General features: G+C 40.8%; 1 protein-coding gene across 1 annotated transcript in view; it reads left to right on the forward strand.

Moving 5' to 3' along the window:
• GLIS1 (GLIS family zinc finger 1) overlaps nt 1-18175 on the forward strand; it is a gene marked incomplete at both ends in the record, with an annotated part of 178830 nt that overhangs the window by 78349 nt on the left and 82306 nt on the right. The window contains 2 exons of the mRNA XM_084211060.1: nt 3575-3773; nt 9629-10730. Coding sequence (XP_084067186.1) covers nt 3575-3773; nt 9629-10730 — 1301 coding nt within the window. The remainder of the gene's footprint in view (nt 1-3574; nt 3774-9628; nt 10731-18175) is intronic.

Here is an 18175-nt window from a genome sequence, read left to right on the forward strand (position 1 = left end):
CAGGAAAGGCAAACAGCAACAAAAGAGACTCAGAGTGCAGGACTTTCCTCTGTGAAGGAGTGAAAAGCCCAAATGCCTAAAGGTTTGTTGTGCATGAGATGGTGCAAATGACTGTGAAGAAACTAGGCAAGAAAAAAATCTGAGCATTCCTTCTTTTTGGATCTGGAAGTCCTTGTGTAGGAGGCCTTGTTCGAAGATCTAACTGAAAATACCTGGATAAATACTGAAAAACCTGAAAATACTTGGGTAAAGCTTGCTAAGACTGTAGTGGCATCTGTGGCTAATCAGTCCAGCTACTTCTAAAATTTTTTTCCTTCTCTTGTGTCCATTATAGAAAAATTTAGACCCCAAACTCATATCCCTGCTAATAGTGATTCACTGAAACAAAGGAGAAGCCATGTTTTTTCCACAAGGCATGGAAAATCTGTCTCCACAGTCACACAGTTGGGCCTGCCTTGTAAGGGGTGTAAGAACATCTCTAGTGTCTACTTCCCATCCTTTGCTTTCTTTTCCTTTGCTACTTTTCTGCCCTTAAGGCTTGGGGTCATAGGATTAAGACAATTCCTCCCATTCACCATAGAGAATGGCATGACAAGCATAAAAAACTTTGGCAAAGTGTTGATTTTGTTGTCATTGTTGAAAATGTCAAAAATGGCCTATTTCATGAATCACTTTGAAGATTCTGTGTTTTGAAGCACTCAGTTCGTTCATTAGAGCTTTCAGTCAGCAGTGCAGTGCTGTGCATCTCTCTGCATGGCCTTAAATTACTGACTGTGTAGGAGTTGTGGCAGGCACCCCAAACATTCAGGGCTGTGGATTATTCAGGACTTGTTTTATGGAATGCCCTGCTGAGTGTGGGTATGGCACCTTCTCTCCCATGGCTTTGTTGTATTGGCAGCTTTTGAGTTAATAATTTCCTCTCAGTGGAGGGATGTGGTGGCCTCTTCCATCGTGGATGATTTTCACTTGTTTGAGAAAATCTGGTACTGTTTGGTCTTTCACTCGTCTCACGTGACTCATCCAGCTGCCAGTAACGGCGTTCCATTTCTCAATGTTGTCGTGGTAAATTTTGGACATCACATCCAAACAAAACCAAGAATGGCAATTTTTTTTTTTTTTAACAAGAAGTAATTAAAGAGAATAAGCAGTAAGAAAAAAAAGGCAAATGACCTAGTTTGGTCTTTGCCGCAAAACCCACAAGTCTCTGGGGATATCTAGTATGTTAGGCAAATATTTCAAATCTGTCTCTATTTCAAATGTGAGTCATTTCATTTAGACATCTTTCAGTTATTTGTTCATTGGTCTTAATTAGGTAAACTCCAAAGCACTGCAGCATGCGTTTATTGTTGAATAATTACCCTTTTGGTAAGTTTTCTTGCTCTTATCTTCTTAGCCTTAATAGCTAATTTTGTCAGTAAGGGTTGAAGCCTTCCTGAATGGTAAACAAGGTGTTCCCAAGGGAAGAAAAAGAGTTATTGCCCTTTATTAGGGGTGTTTTAAATGTTGATCTCATTGTTGGACAGACAGGTTTGGCTTTGTGTAAGGAAATGTTCTGTTTTATTCTAGGAAAATTTACCCATAACAAGAAATATAGGGCTGACCCTACAGGTCCTGGCCAGTGTGAGCTGTCCTTTCCGAGGTGTGTATCCTCACCACAGTCCATGGGATCAATTGTCGTGTGACTTAAAATGGCATAAATCAAGAAAAAAACACCCCCAAAGTCAGTTACCCCAAAATGAAAGAAGCAAGATACCCAAAATTGAACTAACTTGATTACTCATGTGGAAGGAATTGCCTGATTGCAGCCTTTGCACACTACGGTATCAACTCCTTCCGTTCCCTTGTGAACACTTAAATGTGAAGATATAAATCAAAACTTCAGGACACAAAAAGAGAAAAGTTACCTTGATGGATTCCACTTCCATGAGATCCTTCTGGAAACCATTCTGCTTTTATTAGATTTACTCTCTGTAAATTAGGATTAGTTTTTTAATATGGATTTATGGAACGGCTATGGTATAGTGCAAGCAGGGTAAACCCTCTGGTCGAAGGCAAGGGAGTGTGTGCTCTTTTCATCTGTTACTGGTGAGTTACAGAATGTAGGTTAAAGGCCCCTCGATACCAGTGAAAGAAGAGATCTGGTTCCAGGCATGGAAAGTGCTTAAATCTTATGTGTGCCAGCCAGTGATATTAATATTGTATAGAACAGCCAGTTGTCAAAGGGCCAGATTCTGTTCTCAGTTAAAGTGGTGTAAAGTGGATTTTTTCCCTTTATTTCAGAGGTTATGAATTCGCTTTCACATGTGCTTGGACACTTGAACACTTGGGTTCTCTGTGTTCGGAGATAATCTCACAGTTCTTTTTTTAGTTTCTTTGGGGGAAAAAACCCATGAGCTGCTGGTGTTGTTCCTTGTCCACCGTTGTTCCAGCTCACATGTGGCAAGCACATTTCAGGGGCCATGGTGCAAGTGTAACTGCACTCAGGGCACTGTTGTGCAAGAAATTTTTAGCTCTTACTAATTAATCTGTAAGGTACTTTGTGAAGGCAAACGGATTGGCTGAAACGGAGGATTTCATGGATTTAGCATAAGCGTTCTGTTCCTTTGCAGGGAGCGAAAATGTTCTCTGATTTGACAGCTACAAGAGAAGATAATTATTTTTGACAGCACAGGGATAGTGTTCATGTTATTCTAGGAAATCTCTGTCTTCACACAAACAGGTATCAGTGTGTGCTACAGTTGGTATTGCTGAGCTTTGGTGGAAGCTTCAAGTTTCTGTGTTTTGATAATATGATAAAATTATTGAAGTGCATATTTAGAAAGCCCTAATGAATTTCAGACTCGTGTCATTTGTGGAATGAAAGTGTTTTATTACAAGTCCAATATAAATCTTAAACACTTAAAAAGGATCTGCAGTATTTTGGAGGGAAGATACATCTTGACTGTATTCCAGGTAATTCTGCTGTTGGAAAGAGAGGAACTGTGAATTGGGTATTGTAATATGATTGATTTACCATCTTCTCTTGGTGGTGTGGCCTTTAAAAACTTATTCACAGTGTTCAACAGTGTATTTAGATACCCTTCAAATGTGATTCATCTACCCCAGTTAACAGTCAGAAGTCCTGCTAAGGTAGGTATTGCCCCTGAAGTGAGTTAAATTATGATGCGATAAAGCCAGAATAGGAATGGAATAAAGCCTGATGGAGCTGTAGACTCCAGAGGATATAATGATAATTTATGTCATGGTTACAAGTAGAGCAGAGCTGATAGTCAGAAAGGCCCACTATAAGCTGAAAGGCATCCAAAGTGATGTTAAAGACCTCAGTCCAAACCCACCGAATACAACTGACTGTGTAGGCCAGAAGATGTTTCATTTTTGTACAGTGAGAATTAAACAACCCCAGATCCAAATTCCTTGGCAATTAATTTTTGTTTCCTTGTGAAACCTTTCATTTCCACTGCCTCGTTGTAAATACGAGAATTTTGCAAGCAAATCCAAAATGAGTTTACAAAGTTGTCAGTGGAGAGTGTTCTTAGTCAAAACCTTGTCTTTTTTTTGCTTATTTTTTTGACAGTGAACGGTGGCTACAGTCACTGCAATTTGATCTCTGAGAAGAAGAACATGATGGACATGGAGATGCCGAGTAGCTCGGTGCCTGTGTGCAGGCAGGGCCTGTTCCTGCACACGGGGAACTCCCTGGTGCGAGACCACGCGCTGTCCCGGGAGAGGCTGCTGCACGTGGGCCAGCTCAACTTGGCGCACTCGGATCTCAGGTACCGCTCCAAGTTTCACCAGCTCGTGCCCTCGGCTCCCCCCCAACGCCATGGTGTCACCAAATTACTGCCTGGAGGCAGGGATGATGCTTACACCCAGCCCAGTGTCCCCCACGCAGTGATTTGGCATGCCACCATCAAACCTACAGAAAGCAGTGCCACTTCTATTTCTACAGCATTTCCCTTAATGAAGCATTTGCAGAGTTCCCATACAGCCACATCCTTGGTTTTTGCTTTTAAGGCCATAATGTGAAAATTTGGTCTCTGGTTTTGATATATACACTGTAGTTGAATATGCTATGAACAGAATCTCTATTTAAACATTTGCTATAAATTAATTACATGAAAACACAGAACTCCATTATTTTTTGTTGTTGTTACAAATTTAACATTACCAGATTTTAAACAAGCACCCTAAACAGACATCCATTGTGAATAGAAACCTGCTACAAATTAAAATCTATCCATCTATTTTAATTATGCTGCTTTTTGGCAGTGTATAGAATAGGAATAATCTTGACCTTTTTGAAGAGCTGTAGAAAAGAAAAGCCTCAATAAAGTTGCAGCCTTTATCTTAGGTACTTGGAATATTTGGCACACTGTGGATAGACCTATCAGGCTCTGAAATTTCCATAGTCACAGCAAGAGGAAATATGGCCTACAGCTTGGTCTTGAAAGTCCGACTGTTCCTGATTTTTATTATACATATTCATGCCTTGTTTCCCCTTTTCAATTTACTGGTGGGTTAAGAACATCTGTGTTTTCAGGAGAAAGAGGCACGGTAATGTGGCAAGCAAGTGGAAAGGCTTTTTTTCATGTTTGTTTGCTTGTTTGTTTGAAAAGGATAAATAATAACCATGCCACAACAAAATAATCCACTATTGCCACAAGGATTTGTAGATGCCTTTGCAGCTGGATATAAATCTGCTCCCTCCTGGTTTCTTTATGGCTCAGTGTGGGACTGGCAGTTATCAACCTTTTTTTTTTTTTCGTTCTGTCAGTGAGGACAATTATGAAACAAAGATAATTAGGGCAGGAGCAAACAAAAGGAGGAAGAGAATACTCTGCTTAGATCTTTTTGAACCTTTTGGTAAATTTTATAATGAGGAAATGACAGATACCTTCATACCTGGCATCACAGTACCCATCCTCAGAAACATGAACCTCTTCCAGCCTCCATTTGGAAGAGAATTCCCAGAACAACATAAAGGATTGTTGACTGCATCACATGAGAAAGTAGCAGGAGATAGGCCTGATTCCCTCCCTCTGCTTTGTGGCATGGTCTAAAGCCTTAAGACTCTGCTGCCTCTCAGTTTGGAAATGTTTGGAGAATATCCTGAAGGACATTACAAGTTGTTTTATATCCCACTGGTCATGCTCTGCTTGTATGTCCACCTGGCTAATAGTGCATTTGTGTGCATGGGATTTGCAAGATGAAGCCAATGCCCAGCTCTGCTCTGTGATCCTCACAGACACAGTGTCTCCTTATATCACAGTGCTTTTCATGAGACACATGGCACAGAGCCAAAACCTTGGCATTTGAGAGAAGATGGACGGCATTTCAGACCATTTCTTTTCGTGTTGTTTGTGATGCTGAAGATTCTTGATAAGCAAGTAACAAAAAGCAATCTTCCCTGAAGAACTGAAAACAGGAGAATGAGTAACTCAGGAGTGACTGAGCTGGGAGTGATGCCCAGGAGAGGAGTGAAGTCAGTGGGAGCCAAGGGTGCTCTGTGCCTCCCCAGATCTCAGCCTTCATCAGAAAAGGGATGAGAGAAGTAGGGCAGCAGTTGTCAGATATTGGAGCACATGGACATCAGGGCAAACTCTCTTTGCTTGTGCTGGCCAGCTCTAATGACCAGCACAGATATAAAGAGAGACATAAATTCAAACAATATCTCTGGGGACAACTTTGCAACACTTTGCATTTCTAGGTTATGGAACATCCAAGGAAAAGCCAAACAAACCAGGGAGCACCTCTCCTAGCAATCAAAAATCTTATTTTAGGGTTTGGAGTTTTGATTGTCTTCATCCTTTTTTCGCTTCAATGCACTGAAACTTATCTCCTTCAGCTTCTCCCTGAAATTGTTTTCCCTTGGAAACTGTATTCTAGGGATGACTGCCTTAGTCCAAGAATCATGATCCCTCTTCTTCCTGGCCCCTTTTCCCCACTCAGTTAATAACTTTTAAGCTGTGCAGCATAATTGCTGCTACATTCTATCTGTGAATGCAATGTGTGTGGGACTGGAAAAGTCCCAATACCTTCCTCACCACAACTGGAGGCAGCACACAGCTCATGTTGGCCTTTTGTCAAATAATCCATTATCAGCTCTGGCAAACCCGCCCACACTGTGCTCAGTGCTCAGCGTGTAAAACCCAGGGAAGACATCAGAGCACTCGGATAGTGTTGCACAGGGTCCCTGGATGTGCAGCAGAACAATCCCCTCCAGCTCCTTAAAACTGTCAGTTATCACCGGGTGCACATTTCCAGTGGCAGTTGAAGGCATGTATGTTTTGTAAATAATCCGGAGATTTCAGATACAGTCATCTTTTCCTCTGAGGGCAGTTGGGAACTGCAGCGCTTCTGGCATGGTGCTACTGGCCTCGTGCTCTGGCTCCAATTACCACGTAAGGGAGTCTCTTAGGAAACACTGCCTCAGTATCCTCTGAGAGGCTGCTGTTACTCTTCAAAGGCCTTACACTTAGCTTTCATGAGCTTAAGAGGCAGTTCTGTTCCCTCAGACTGTCCATCCCTAGTGCATGGATGCTCTGTCTGAAGGGAGGTTTGTGGGGTATATTCTTCTGCTGACCCCACTGTCTTTCCAGGATTGCTTATCTGGAAGCCCCTGCAGAGCTGCTCATGCTGGTCCCTGTGTCCATGGTGCTCCTTGCACTGCCCTGCTCTCCTTTGCCCTCTCATCTTACCTGTTTATTTCATACGCATTTATATTTATATTTGTCCAGAGATTGTGAAATCCTTACAGCCAGCACAGCCTGTGGGTACCAGACCTGGAATCTGCTCTGTGGCTGTAAGAGAAAGATACTGGGGGGCAAAGAGTCAGTGGGTATAAGGGGAGCCACCCTGCCAGCTGGCTGCCAGACACCTTGTGTCACTCCTGTATTGGTTTTGTTTCTGTGCCCCTTCTCCCTTCAACCCCCTCAGGACAGGGAGAAATGAGCAGGGCTTTCCCTAGAATAGTGATGGCAAAGTTCTGCCAGGAGTACAGGAACTTTGTATTAATGCACCTTGGGGTACCCCAACACTCAAACATCAGGAAATGGAAGAAATGTCAGATTTCTCCCAGCAAAGTTAACTAACATGGGATGTGTAATGTATGTAAATATACAGTGCTACAGAGAAAACTGCAGATCCTGGGGAGGACTTGGTGCTGATCTAACTGGTGATCACACTTATCATCTTGCAGGCAGAAATGGATAAGATTCATCTGTGGCAATGGGAAGCATGACTTTAGTGCCCTCATCTCATTTGCTTTTGAAGTAAGGCATTCCAGCTTGCCTTGTGGTTCAGAACTCTCTTTTGTGTGTCACAGAATCTGCACTGCAACATCATATCAATACAGTCTTGACTCTTGAGTAAGATCCTCTGCTGGAAAGGTCACTGTTCCTGAGGATTTTGGAAACCTAATATTTCTCAGGGCAGGGATGTTTGTGTCCATCCTGCAGGTACTCTGCACTGACTCCAGCTTAATCAAAAACTAAACTTTTCTCATGTATTCTGGCAAGATGGGAGCTTTACATAAAGCTTAATAATACAACACCAATTATCACAGGCTGAAATGTAAGGCTTGGGTTAGCTTTATATGATGTAGGAAATGTGTTGAGTTTACTTTAGCCTGAGGCTTTGGGACCACTAAACTGTGATACAAACTGAATTATTTAGAAGAGTTTTTGTATAGCAGAAACCAAGTAATAGGAAATGCTGTGCCTGGCATGGTATGCTGCAAAGCCTTTCTCAGAATGAGTTTAGAACACCACTCTTTCACTGAGCAAACAGAGCAGGGTTTCCCAAACATGTGCAATAAAAGCATACTTATGCCACATATTTTACAGACATATGGTTCTGTAAATGTTAAAAAATAATGTATGAATGCTGTTTGGTTTGGTTTTTTAAAAATATAAATTTGCCATCTGCAGAAACAGGTGCTTTACATTTATCTAGAGACCAACTGTGCAAACCTAAAGAGAAATTACAAACAATGGTTTATGGAAACCTCTAAAATTTTTTAATGTACTGTTTTAAACTTTCTGGTGGAAAGCAAATTATCTGGTTGTTCTGTATCAGTGAATGATGGAGAATTTAACATCTCTCATGATCTTAAAGGGTTTTTTTACATTAAGCCCTATTGGAACTTAGAAACCTGTCAGTAGTGATTGCAGTGTTCCCAGTTGTGTGCCTCAGACAGGTGCCAATTTTTGACAACCTTAATTTCATGGGAAGGAAGTATTTTTGAAGCTTTTGATTGTTGTTATTTTTTTCCATCCCTTTTTGTTCTTTTGAGAGCCATTACCAAGAGAGTTTTAGAGGTTATCCTAGCTTCCCATCTTAATATTGGTGATGGATTAATGGAAATAATAGTGATAAAGTCATCTAAAGTGTAAAATAAATGCAGTTTATTCAGCAGCTTCATAGTTTAGCTTATAAATGTCCAAAATACTTTTAAGTACATGTGTTTCATGCTTTAAAATGTGTCAGACCTACGTTAGCTGTGCTGTCACACACAAGCTGCCAAATGGCTGGGTTTTCTTCAGCTTTTGTGGTGCTAGCATCATAAAAGCATAAAATTCATTTAAGTGGAACATGTCAGCTTAAGAGCCATGGGGCACTTCTCTGGAGGGTTTATTAGCTCAGGTACAGCTTTCCTGCACACAGATGTACTGTTTCCTCTCCTTGGTCTGGCACGATGAAGCCATAGGTTAAACCCTCCCATGCTTTAGGGATATGTAAGGAACACCCTCTGCTCCTAAGAAAAAGCACACAGTTGGATCATCCACAGTAAATGTTTATAGCTGAGATAAAATGTTTTATTTTAAGCCATAAACCAGTTGCTAACTGCTTGGAAGAAAATGTTAGGAGGAAATGTTTCTTAATGCAGTGCTTTTCTGAAAAGTCTTTTGTGGAGTTCCTCAAGGTTCTGTTTCCTCAATGAATGGATTCAACACACATGAAAAATAATGAAAAATCACTTCTGCAAAACAGAACTGTGATTTACAGTCCCATGCACTATTTATTATGAAAAATGGAGATGGGAGTACATAGGCTGCCATTTGAAATTTACTGGCTGCAAACTTTTTATTTTGTGGAAGTAAATGCTCAGCTGATCTCTCATTGATTCTGGAGTGCTGGTTGAAAGCAAGCAGTTCTTTTGCTGTATTCCGTTTTTCTTCAGTGATCTGCCTCCTTTTTTAATTTAGCAAAGGAAAACATGTCTCTAACATGTAAGCAAAGCTAGCCTTTTTTGTGTCAACAAGAATGCCAAGGCATTTTCCCAGTGTGCTCTGGGGAAATTGACAATATTTTAATAATTCAGAAATGCCCAAAGTTCTCAAACTTCATTCTCAGCTATTGTTTTGCCCAATCTATTATGCATTGAAAGCCTCGATCGTGATTGATGAGGTGCCTGTAGCAGTGAAGATTCTCTGTTCCATGTGTAACCCAGTGTATCAAATTAATCCTGTGCACAATGATGTACAACAGGTTGGAGAGGAAGCATTGCAGATTTTTTGGTGTAATTGCTGCAAAGTGCTTCCATTCTGCAGGGCTTAGCAAGTGTTGTGTTTTGTACAAAAATGATAAACCCTGTGATGGTTAATGCTTAATGAAAACTGTATTGCAGGTCACCCAGGTTTCAAGACTCAGTAGATTCTGCTGCTCCATGCCTGAATGGAAGTCACCCGGCTCAGCACATTAAACAAGAATGCCCCAGTGATTATAAGGTTCTGTCTGAGGCTTCCACACATAGGAGGATTACAGAGGGGATGGAGCTGAGAACCTCCAGTAGCCTGCATCCTGAACTAGACCTAATGAATAATAGCTTTACAAATTCACTTTCATCCTACTTGTTTAATAATGAACACAGCTCCTCCCTGAGTCCTTTGTCACTTGGCACCCCTCAGCACTCAGCCAGGCTACAAACAAGCAACCTGAAGAAGAGATGCATCTCTGTTGTGCCGTCTTCAGCCGAAGGAATCGATATTACAGCGATCATCCGCACGTCGCAGACGTCACTGGTCACCTGTGTGAATGGACTGCGAGCTAACTCAACTGGCATTTCCTCTCATCCTGTGGAGATCAGTCATCACAGTGCTCAAAAATCCTCTCAGCCCCAGTCTTGCTCTCAGCCTGGAAACCCTTGCAGTATTCCCTCCCCTCCAGCATGTCTTGTACCTCTTTCCACTGAATGTGACAGAGGTGACTGTGAGCAGATACAAATGCAGCAAGTGGAGGAGAATGGCAGCCTCAGCCTTATGATGAATGGCACGAGCCTTCCTCACCAGAACTCCTCGCACGGCACCCAGAAGGTGAGTTTCTTAAAACAAGAACCGGCTGACGATTATTCCTCCACTGCTGATCTTTTCCGCCATCACCAGGGGCTGCCTCCCCCTTACCACCTCCACCAGCAGCTCAGCCAGACCCCAGGGACGCTGTCTCACCTCAGCACCTCCATGTCTCCCAAGTCCCTGCAGCCCAGCGACGGCGATGAGCAGGACCTCAGCAGTGGCAAGCAGGTCTGTCAGTGGATTGACTGCAGTGCCACTTACGACCAACAAGACGAACTGGTCAGACACATAGAAAAGACTCACATTGATCAGAGGAAAGGAGAGGACTTCACTTGCTTCTGGGCAGGCTGTGTCCGCCGCTATAAACCCTTCAATGCTCGTTACAAACTGCTGATTCATATGAGGGTTCACTCCGGAGAAAAACCAAACAAGTGCATGGTAAGTCTGGATTATATTTGTTTGAATAGAAACATAACTGCTCTTCTCTCTTTCTCGCTCTCTCTTCGATCCTATTCCAATATAATTGTTGTGCTTTCCTGTAACTTAGTCTGTAGCAGGCTAAAGGGGAATTGGAGAAAACCTTAATCTAGAAGGAAATGATTGAGTAAGAAATACTGTAGTTCTTGGAAAAGGGATTCGGTTTCCTTATATGAGAGCTTAACTTTTAATACAGTGCTTTGTTTTTTTAATATTCATTAAACCACTAATAAAGTGATGATCAAAGCACGCAGCCGTCATTTAACGTAAAACAAAGTCACTGAGCCTCGGGTGACATTTTTAATCAAGAAACATAAAACACATATAATGAAATTCTTTTCATTCCTTCAGCTGAACAATAACCCATACAGTTGTAAGTGCAAAAGCTTCAAATGTAGTTTAGACAAAAGAAAGAAACTTGTTAAAGGATTTTAAACAGTTAAAAGACTAAAAAGAATATATTTAATTACATTTTCAAAGGTTGTTAGGGGCTTTTTTAATTTGCGAAACAGAGCTTTAAAAATAAGTAAAAACCATTGTTCTCCTCTGATCAAGAAGATGTAAACAACAGCAGTGTTCCAAAAAGAGGATCTTGGGAATAACACCATCTCTGCATCTGCCCACCATGATGACAATATGGCCAAACTAAAATAAAAGTTAATGACTTCCATTAAGCTTTCCACATGTTTGAAACAACAATGATATAAGACCCTGACTGAAACAGATGAAGCAAAACAAGTTTGACATAAGCTTCCAAATTGGGCCATGAAATGTGGAAAGTCTCATTTGTAACACCCACACGCGTGTGCACGCATGCACACGCACAAAAAAGTCCAGACACAGGGAATGGTTATGGCAGCAGGTTGGGGTTCCTGATAGGCAGAATTTTCAGTTATATGTCTATTTTATTGTTTTGATCAGAGCATGATGCAATGGAAAATGCTTGTGAGGGTGTTAGATCATGACAAACTTTTCCATGGCAAGCTGTGGCTTTCTATGGAGGAATAGGATAAAATGTTTGTAGAAAAAACTTTCAGGCCTGCGATGGTTATGGAAGAGAAAAGGATGAAAACAAGAGTATTCAAAATGTATTGCAGAGAAAAGCAAGAAAACAAGAGTATTCAAAATGCGTTGCAGAGAAAAAATTTCTCTCTAAGTGACTGTCCTGATTATCTTTTTACTTCCATTGGATAAATTAAAACATTATCTTAATGTCTGCATGGTTTAGTGGGTATTCCTTAAGATAATACTGGAAACAGTGCACATACTTAGAGAATACCATCAAATTGTTCAAGATAAAATGGAAACACTCTAAGGCTGATGTGTTTCTTTTTGCTTTGAAAGCAAGAACCGAGTGGTTCTATTCCAGAAGTGGCTCAATGACATTTTCTAAATGTACAAATGAATTTAACTTCCCCTGAATAGATCTCTTTTAGTTATAAATTATCAAAGGATAATGCAAGTTTACTTCTTTTCAAACAAAAGTGTAGGTAAGTAAATTGAAAGCATACTTAAAACATGAAGCCCTGATTAGTTTCCTGTGGTGCTGAAAGGTCAGTAGACTCTGTGGATAAGGGAACTTCTCTTTTCCTGAAAAATGCATATTTAACAGGTATTGTATGGAAGATTTCTAATGTTACATTCCCATTCCTACAGAAAACTTGGTAAACCAGAGAAATGCTGTAATATCTCAGCAAATGCTAAAAATGTCATACTTTCAATTAATTTTGTCTGCAGTAAAGTACTAGCTTTTGATAACACATCAAGGTTTTGTGAATAGGTTGGAAAAACCTCTGCATCTGATATTGCAGGCAGCCTTTATGTCATATTTATATAGCCTTGGCTTGTCAGCATATAAAGATCTCTTTTACTGGAGCAGATATTGTAGTTGTTCCCGTATATGGAGCAGCCCAATCAGGACTGGGAGCTCCACATGGCTCAGCTTGGAGTTAACTCTTCTATTCCCAGTAAGAGCCATCCACTGTCAGCAGAGGAATCGTGTGTTAAACGTTGCAGTCTGGAATTCTGCAGGGAGGGAAGTGGATCCCAGAGAATACACAGAAACCATCTCTTCTTTGCAAATCTAGTTTTTCTACCCTGAAAAGAGCTTGGTCTAGCAGAGGGAGGATCCAAAGCTGCAGCACAGCTCCTTGAAGTTATTAATATCAAGTGGGGATTATTTGCCCAGTGAATTCCATTCCATGTGAAACAGGGGTTGCTGTGCAGTGTTGCGTTGTGCAGTGATGTCATGTCATTTTAAATGATGGCTTTTCTTTTGATGTGGTAATAATTGTGCTGTTCTTCCTGCAAATTAAGAAGGCAATTCATTCCCTGTACACAGAGGTCTGAGATTTTGTTTTGTTTTTGCTGTAGCTCTGTTAAAGTAACTTTGCGTCTCTTGTGTTTGTAGTGGAGATCTTCTTTGATGTTCACAATTGCCCATTGTACTTTCTTTTTAAGCTCTTGATTTCTCTCTTGCCTGTAAGATTACTGCCTGACTAGGTATTGAATTGCTCAGGAGAAGCTAACAGTGAACAGCACACCGCCCTCATACATAAAAGTACTTTTCCATGTAAAATTATTAATTTCTTATGACAGGCTTTGCTACTATGTACTGTAATAGACAAAGGAATTTTGGAATTCAAGCTACTTGAGAACAGGAAATACATGAGACATTTTGATTGAAAAGTAAATGGTTCACTAAAACTGCAGTTAATCCTTTTATTATCTTTCCAACAGCAGTTTCCACAATACTTTCATGAGGTAAGCTTCCTTCAGTCCAACTGTAACACTCTCATCGTTGCAGCTGGTTTGAATTTAGCGAGCCTGCTTCTTTCTTTACTACAGACAGGCGACAGGCAAAACAGGATCTGCTGTGGAGCACTGCTGATGTTTTGGGTCCATATTCTGCTCACTGTGTTCCATTGCCAAAGCTGGTACTATAAGTATTCTGTTTTCATATTTTGTTAAATATTCTAATTAAGTGGTGCCTTCTCATCATTGTGTCCTTCAGTTTGGTTTTTCCTTGGGCTCTGCAAGTAGTCTAAAGGAAACTACCTAATCTCTTTGCAATATCCTGTTATGTTTCATACTTAACTCATGTTATTTTAGTTTTATTAAATTTGGGGTTCATCTGCATTATAATCAAAAATATATCCAACAAAAATAATGATGCAATGCCTTTAAGACTTTAACTTCTGAAGATTAATTTCATGCTTTTTTAGATTTGATGTCCCAGACAATTGGAATTTTGATTGTCTGAGACAGCAAAAATTAGCAAGCTTAAATGGTTTTTATTTTAAAAAAAGGAAGAGAAAAAGTTTCTCATAGCTGCATCTTTTGCTGCCTTTCAGTTCTTCAAATACTTTGGTGAGTAGAAGCATGCTGATCTCCTGATATTGCATCCTTGGTTTAAGCCTTTACTTACAAATGTAAAAACAGAGCTGCTCATTTAGTTGTCTAGAATTGTTTGATTTGGACAAATCTGTACTTGGCTTATTAGTTTACCCTCTTGTACTCTTGTGGCTTCATAATGAGTAGAAAATATGTTCCCATCACTGCATTCATGTGTGCTCAGAGGCCTTCCCAGACAGGATCAAGGTAAATGATTTATCTTCATGTAATTTCTACAGGTGTAATTAGTGCTCATAGAAATTTGCTATCATAATGTGTGTGACATCCATGAAAGGAGCTGGACAGGGATAATATTTATGGTTAATGTCTTTAGGTTTTGTGTTTCAAAGAAACAAATGCCTCCTCTGTATGTTCTAGACCTGTTTCTCTGTGTTTGCCTAGAGAGTTAAGACTTTGAAGCAGAATCTTTTTTTCATGTATATATTCAACATACTCAGTTTGGGAGGAATCTGAATGGAATGATTTGGGTGCTGTATTGTACACAGTGAAATTCAGCACCTGTGCTGTTTGTAGTCAGTTCTTTTGAATCCCTAAGGCTGAGACACCTAGGTACTGCATTAAACATGGGGAAATTGAGACAGAGAAGATAAGTAACTTGCCTAAGGGCGTCTTTAGGCAATTCCAGCATTCCAGGGCAGATCTTGTGTTCCAATCACCATTTCACACAAACTAACAATTTGCAATTTACTGGTGAAACAGATTTTTGTACAGATTGCACAAAAGATTGCGCTCTGGCTGAACTTCCTGTTAATTTTTCCGCTGCACCTCTCTGACGCAGGTGGTTTGCCATGATGTGAGTGTGTGAGAGCTTTCATCAGAAGGCTTGGCTGCATCTGTAACACTTCATGGGCAGTAACCTGGTTATTGGGAATACAGGGAATGCCTGTGGAGCAGATTAGTATTACTGCTTCTGTTTCTGAGGAAACCAGTGTGGCATCTCTGTTCTCAGTAGATGGCGAGTCTGATACTGTCTGCAATCCATGGGGAGTGTGTGTCCAGCAATGCAGGGTGGGAAATGAGATCTCCACAGGGCTACAGCTACAGAGGAGTCTCAGGGACAGCTCTGAATCTGTGGGGAAAATGGGTCTGCATGCAGCAGTTTATCCGCTTGTGAGTTATTCACCTAAACAATGAATTTCCATGCCTGACTCGAGGGAATGTTGTGGAAGTCTGGAAAGTGTTTTCAGCTTTTGGAGTGGAGGGTGTCATGCACTGATGCCAAAGGAGTGCTTTAAAAGAACAACAATAATATTGGGCTCACTTTCTTTCCTTTGAAGTCAGTAGTAGGAAACATCCATTCTATCAAAGCTGCCTCACCAGAGATCTCTCTTTTTATTAGGTCTCTGATGGCATTTCCCGATACTGTCAAGGAACGTCAGCATTCAAAACACTCTGATTAGAGGAGTAGACAGCAATTCAGTGGTTTTGTGGAAACACAATGTTTGTTTACAAAGCCCACTGCAGATTCCAGGGCAGTACAAATGGGTTTAAGCATGCCCCAGCACTGGAGGGCAGGCCAACAACAGGCTTTAGGCTTGGCTCTCTCTCAGCTCATGCCCAACCAGCTGGTGAATTTGAACTCGTGTCTGCCCACAAAAGCTCTACACTAACAGATCTTGCAGAGCAAAGGCAGCAGAAATTACTGGACCCAGGTTCCATTGTGAGTGGGATTGTCCCGAGTTCCAGTGCAGCATCACAGAACTGCAAATGACGACAGTGCAATGGCCCTGCACTGCCCTTGGAGGCTTGAGACCTTGCATTGAGCTGGGCTGCAGAGGGGGGAGCTGACAGGGTTTTCCTGAAAGATTACCGGCCTCCCAGTTTGGTCCTGGGATTGTTGGGCTTCTGTGGTGTGCATCTCCTTTGTCACGCTGATATAAAAATGATACAGGATGCTGGACCTGGTGGGATTGTGCTCTGAGCAAGCTGGGCTGGCTGCCTTTTCTCTTGCTTTCCAGCAGTCTGATATGGGTTAGGTCTGGCTGACATACTGCCAGGGTTCTTTTTGAGTAAATCTAAATAAATTAAAATGAAGTAAATTCCAAGCATTGCTGCCAGAATCCAGAATGGCTTTCAAGTTCACTTGTCTGCCTTAAAAATGTTATGCAGGACACTGAAGAGATCTGAGAAATGTTAGTTAGTAGTTAGAGGTATAGCATGAAACTTCCATGGAGGAGGCTTTTAGATACATGCTTTTTTTATCCTACGAGAATGTTTAGTTCCACAAGGTTTAATTTCATTTGACCAGATTATAAAGTAATTTGGGACCTGTTCAAAACATACTATCCTGAAGATTTCCTGATACCTTTTTGCAGATCTGGTGACTGTGTGTAGGTATTGCTGTTCATTGTATTAACTGTGTAAGAGACAAAGTGGGGTATTAGAAGTACTTTCACCACAACACAGTGGGCACTCCCCCCGTGAAACTCCCTGCCATAGGATATAGTAATTAATTGCTACTATTATGGTTCTCACAGTGTTGGATAATTTCCACTAACAATACTTGGTATCTGCTGAAGGTAAGGTGATCGGCAGATAGTGATTTAGGGAACAGATAGCCTTGTGACAAAAGCATGGATATTCATTTTCATCCTCCAGGATAGAAATTTTAATAGGTATTCCACCAGTTTTTTCAAACCAGCAGTAGGATCACAGTAGAGCTTTGAGAAAAAAACATTAGTGAATCTGGGTCACCTTCATTTTTGAAAAGAAGTGATGGGGGACAGTGAACAGGACTAGAGGATTTTGTTACTATTGACATTTTATAGACAATGTGCTATTTTGGAAATGTTTCAGTATTTCAACCCATCATTTTTTACTTTCTGTTTCAGAATGAATAAGGTTTAAACAAAGACACTTCTTTTTGTTGTTGTTTAAAAGCTTTTCCCATTTGATTTATTCAGTGTTTTTATTTTGTTAGTAGAGTCCCCCAAACAATTATATTTCAGCTCATCCTGGACTGATTTATCTTTTCTTCATTCTTCAGTGTTCTGATTTGGCTACTGAAACACATATTTTTTACCACAGTTTCAACTGTGACCTGATTTGAGTACAAGGAAAATGATCCATTTGCCTGCAAAGCCACAAATATTTGTCAGAATACTAAACACGGAGCTTTTGACAAATACCTGACAATGCTCTGATTGAAAGAGAACATCTTCAAGTAGGGAACAGTTTTGTACTAGAAGTATTTCTCCCCAGGGACTGTGCTGCTGGCACCCTTGTGGCACACAGGATGGGCAGTTGTACCAGGACTCCTCCACGCCAAGCAAAGTCATTCATGTTGTTTGTCAAATAATATGGGCTGAAATATGCCCAGCTTTGAAAAGTGAAATTTATTAGTTGTGACCTGCCATGTCTGGCTGCCAGACAAACTTCTAGGCATGTCTCCCAGGTCTTTTTTGGAAGATTTCTTCTGGCCTCCTTTCCCTTTTCTTTTCCCAGTTTGCATATGAAAATGACAGCTCGATACCATGTTTTTATCTTTACCTTCTTGTCCCATAAGACTCAGCAAGTAGTGATTCTTTCTCATATTAAGACACAATTATTTCCAGCTCTGCCATGGCCTGGTTCTGCATGTAGATTTATTCAAACCCCAGTCTCAGCACAGACCTATAAACCTCTCATGAGGCATCACCTTTTGAAGCTATCTTGCAAACAGCCTCCTAACTCCCAATTCATTCCAGCTGCATCACAAGATCACTTTCTTTGCCATGCAGATCAATGGATTTTATCAAATAATCACATCTGAAGAGCAAAAAGGGAGAAAGGCTTTTCAGCCTCTAAGCCCTGCATTTGCAATAACTCTTCAGGATTTCCATAGCTCACCATTTCCCATGCAGCAAAAGTGTGACAAGGTTTCTTTCTCACTGTCTCCCCTGCCTTGGAGTGAATCATCCATAGGTTTCACTGTTTAAATCTGCTCAGTAGTAAAGATAAGTGATACACCCTCAACTAGTCACATACCTTCTCTCCTCAAGTAATAAGTTTTA

Source organism: Fringilla coelebs (genome assembly GCF_963513975.1).
Source record: "Fringilla coelebs genome assembly, chromosome: 9".
NCBI lineage: Eukaryota > Metazoa > Chordata > Aves > Passeriformes > Fringillidae > Fringilla > Fringilla coelebs.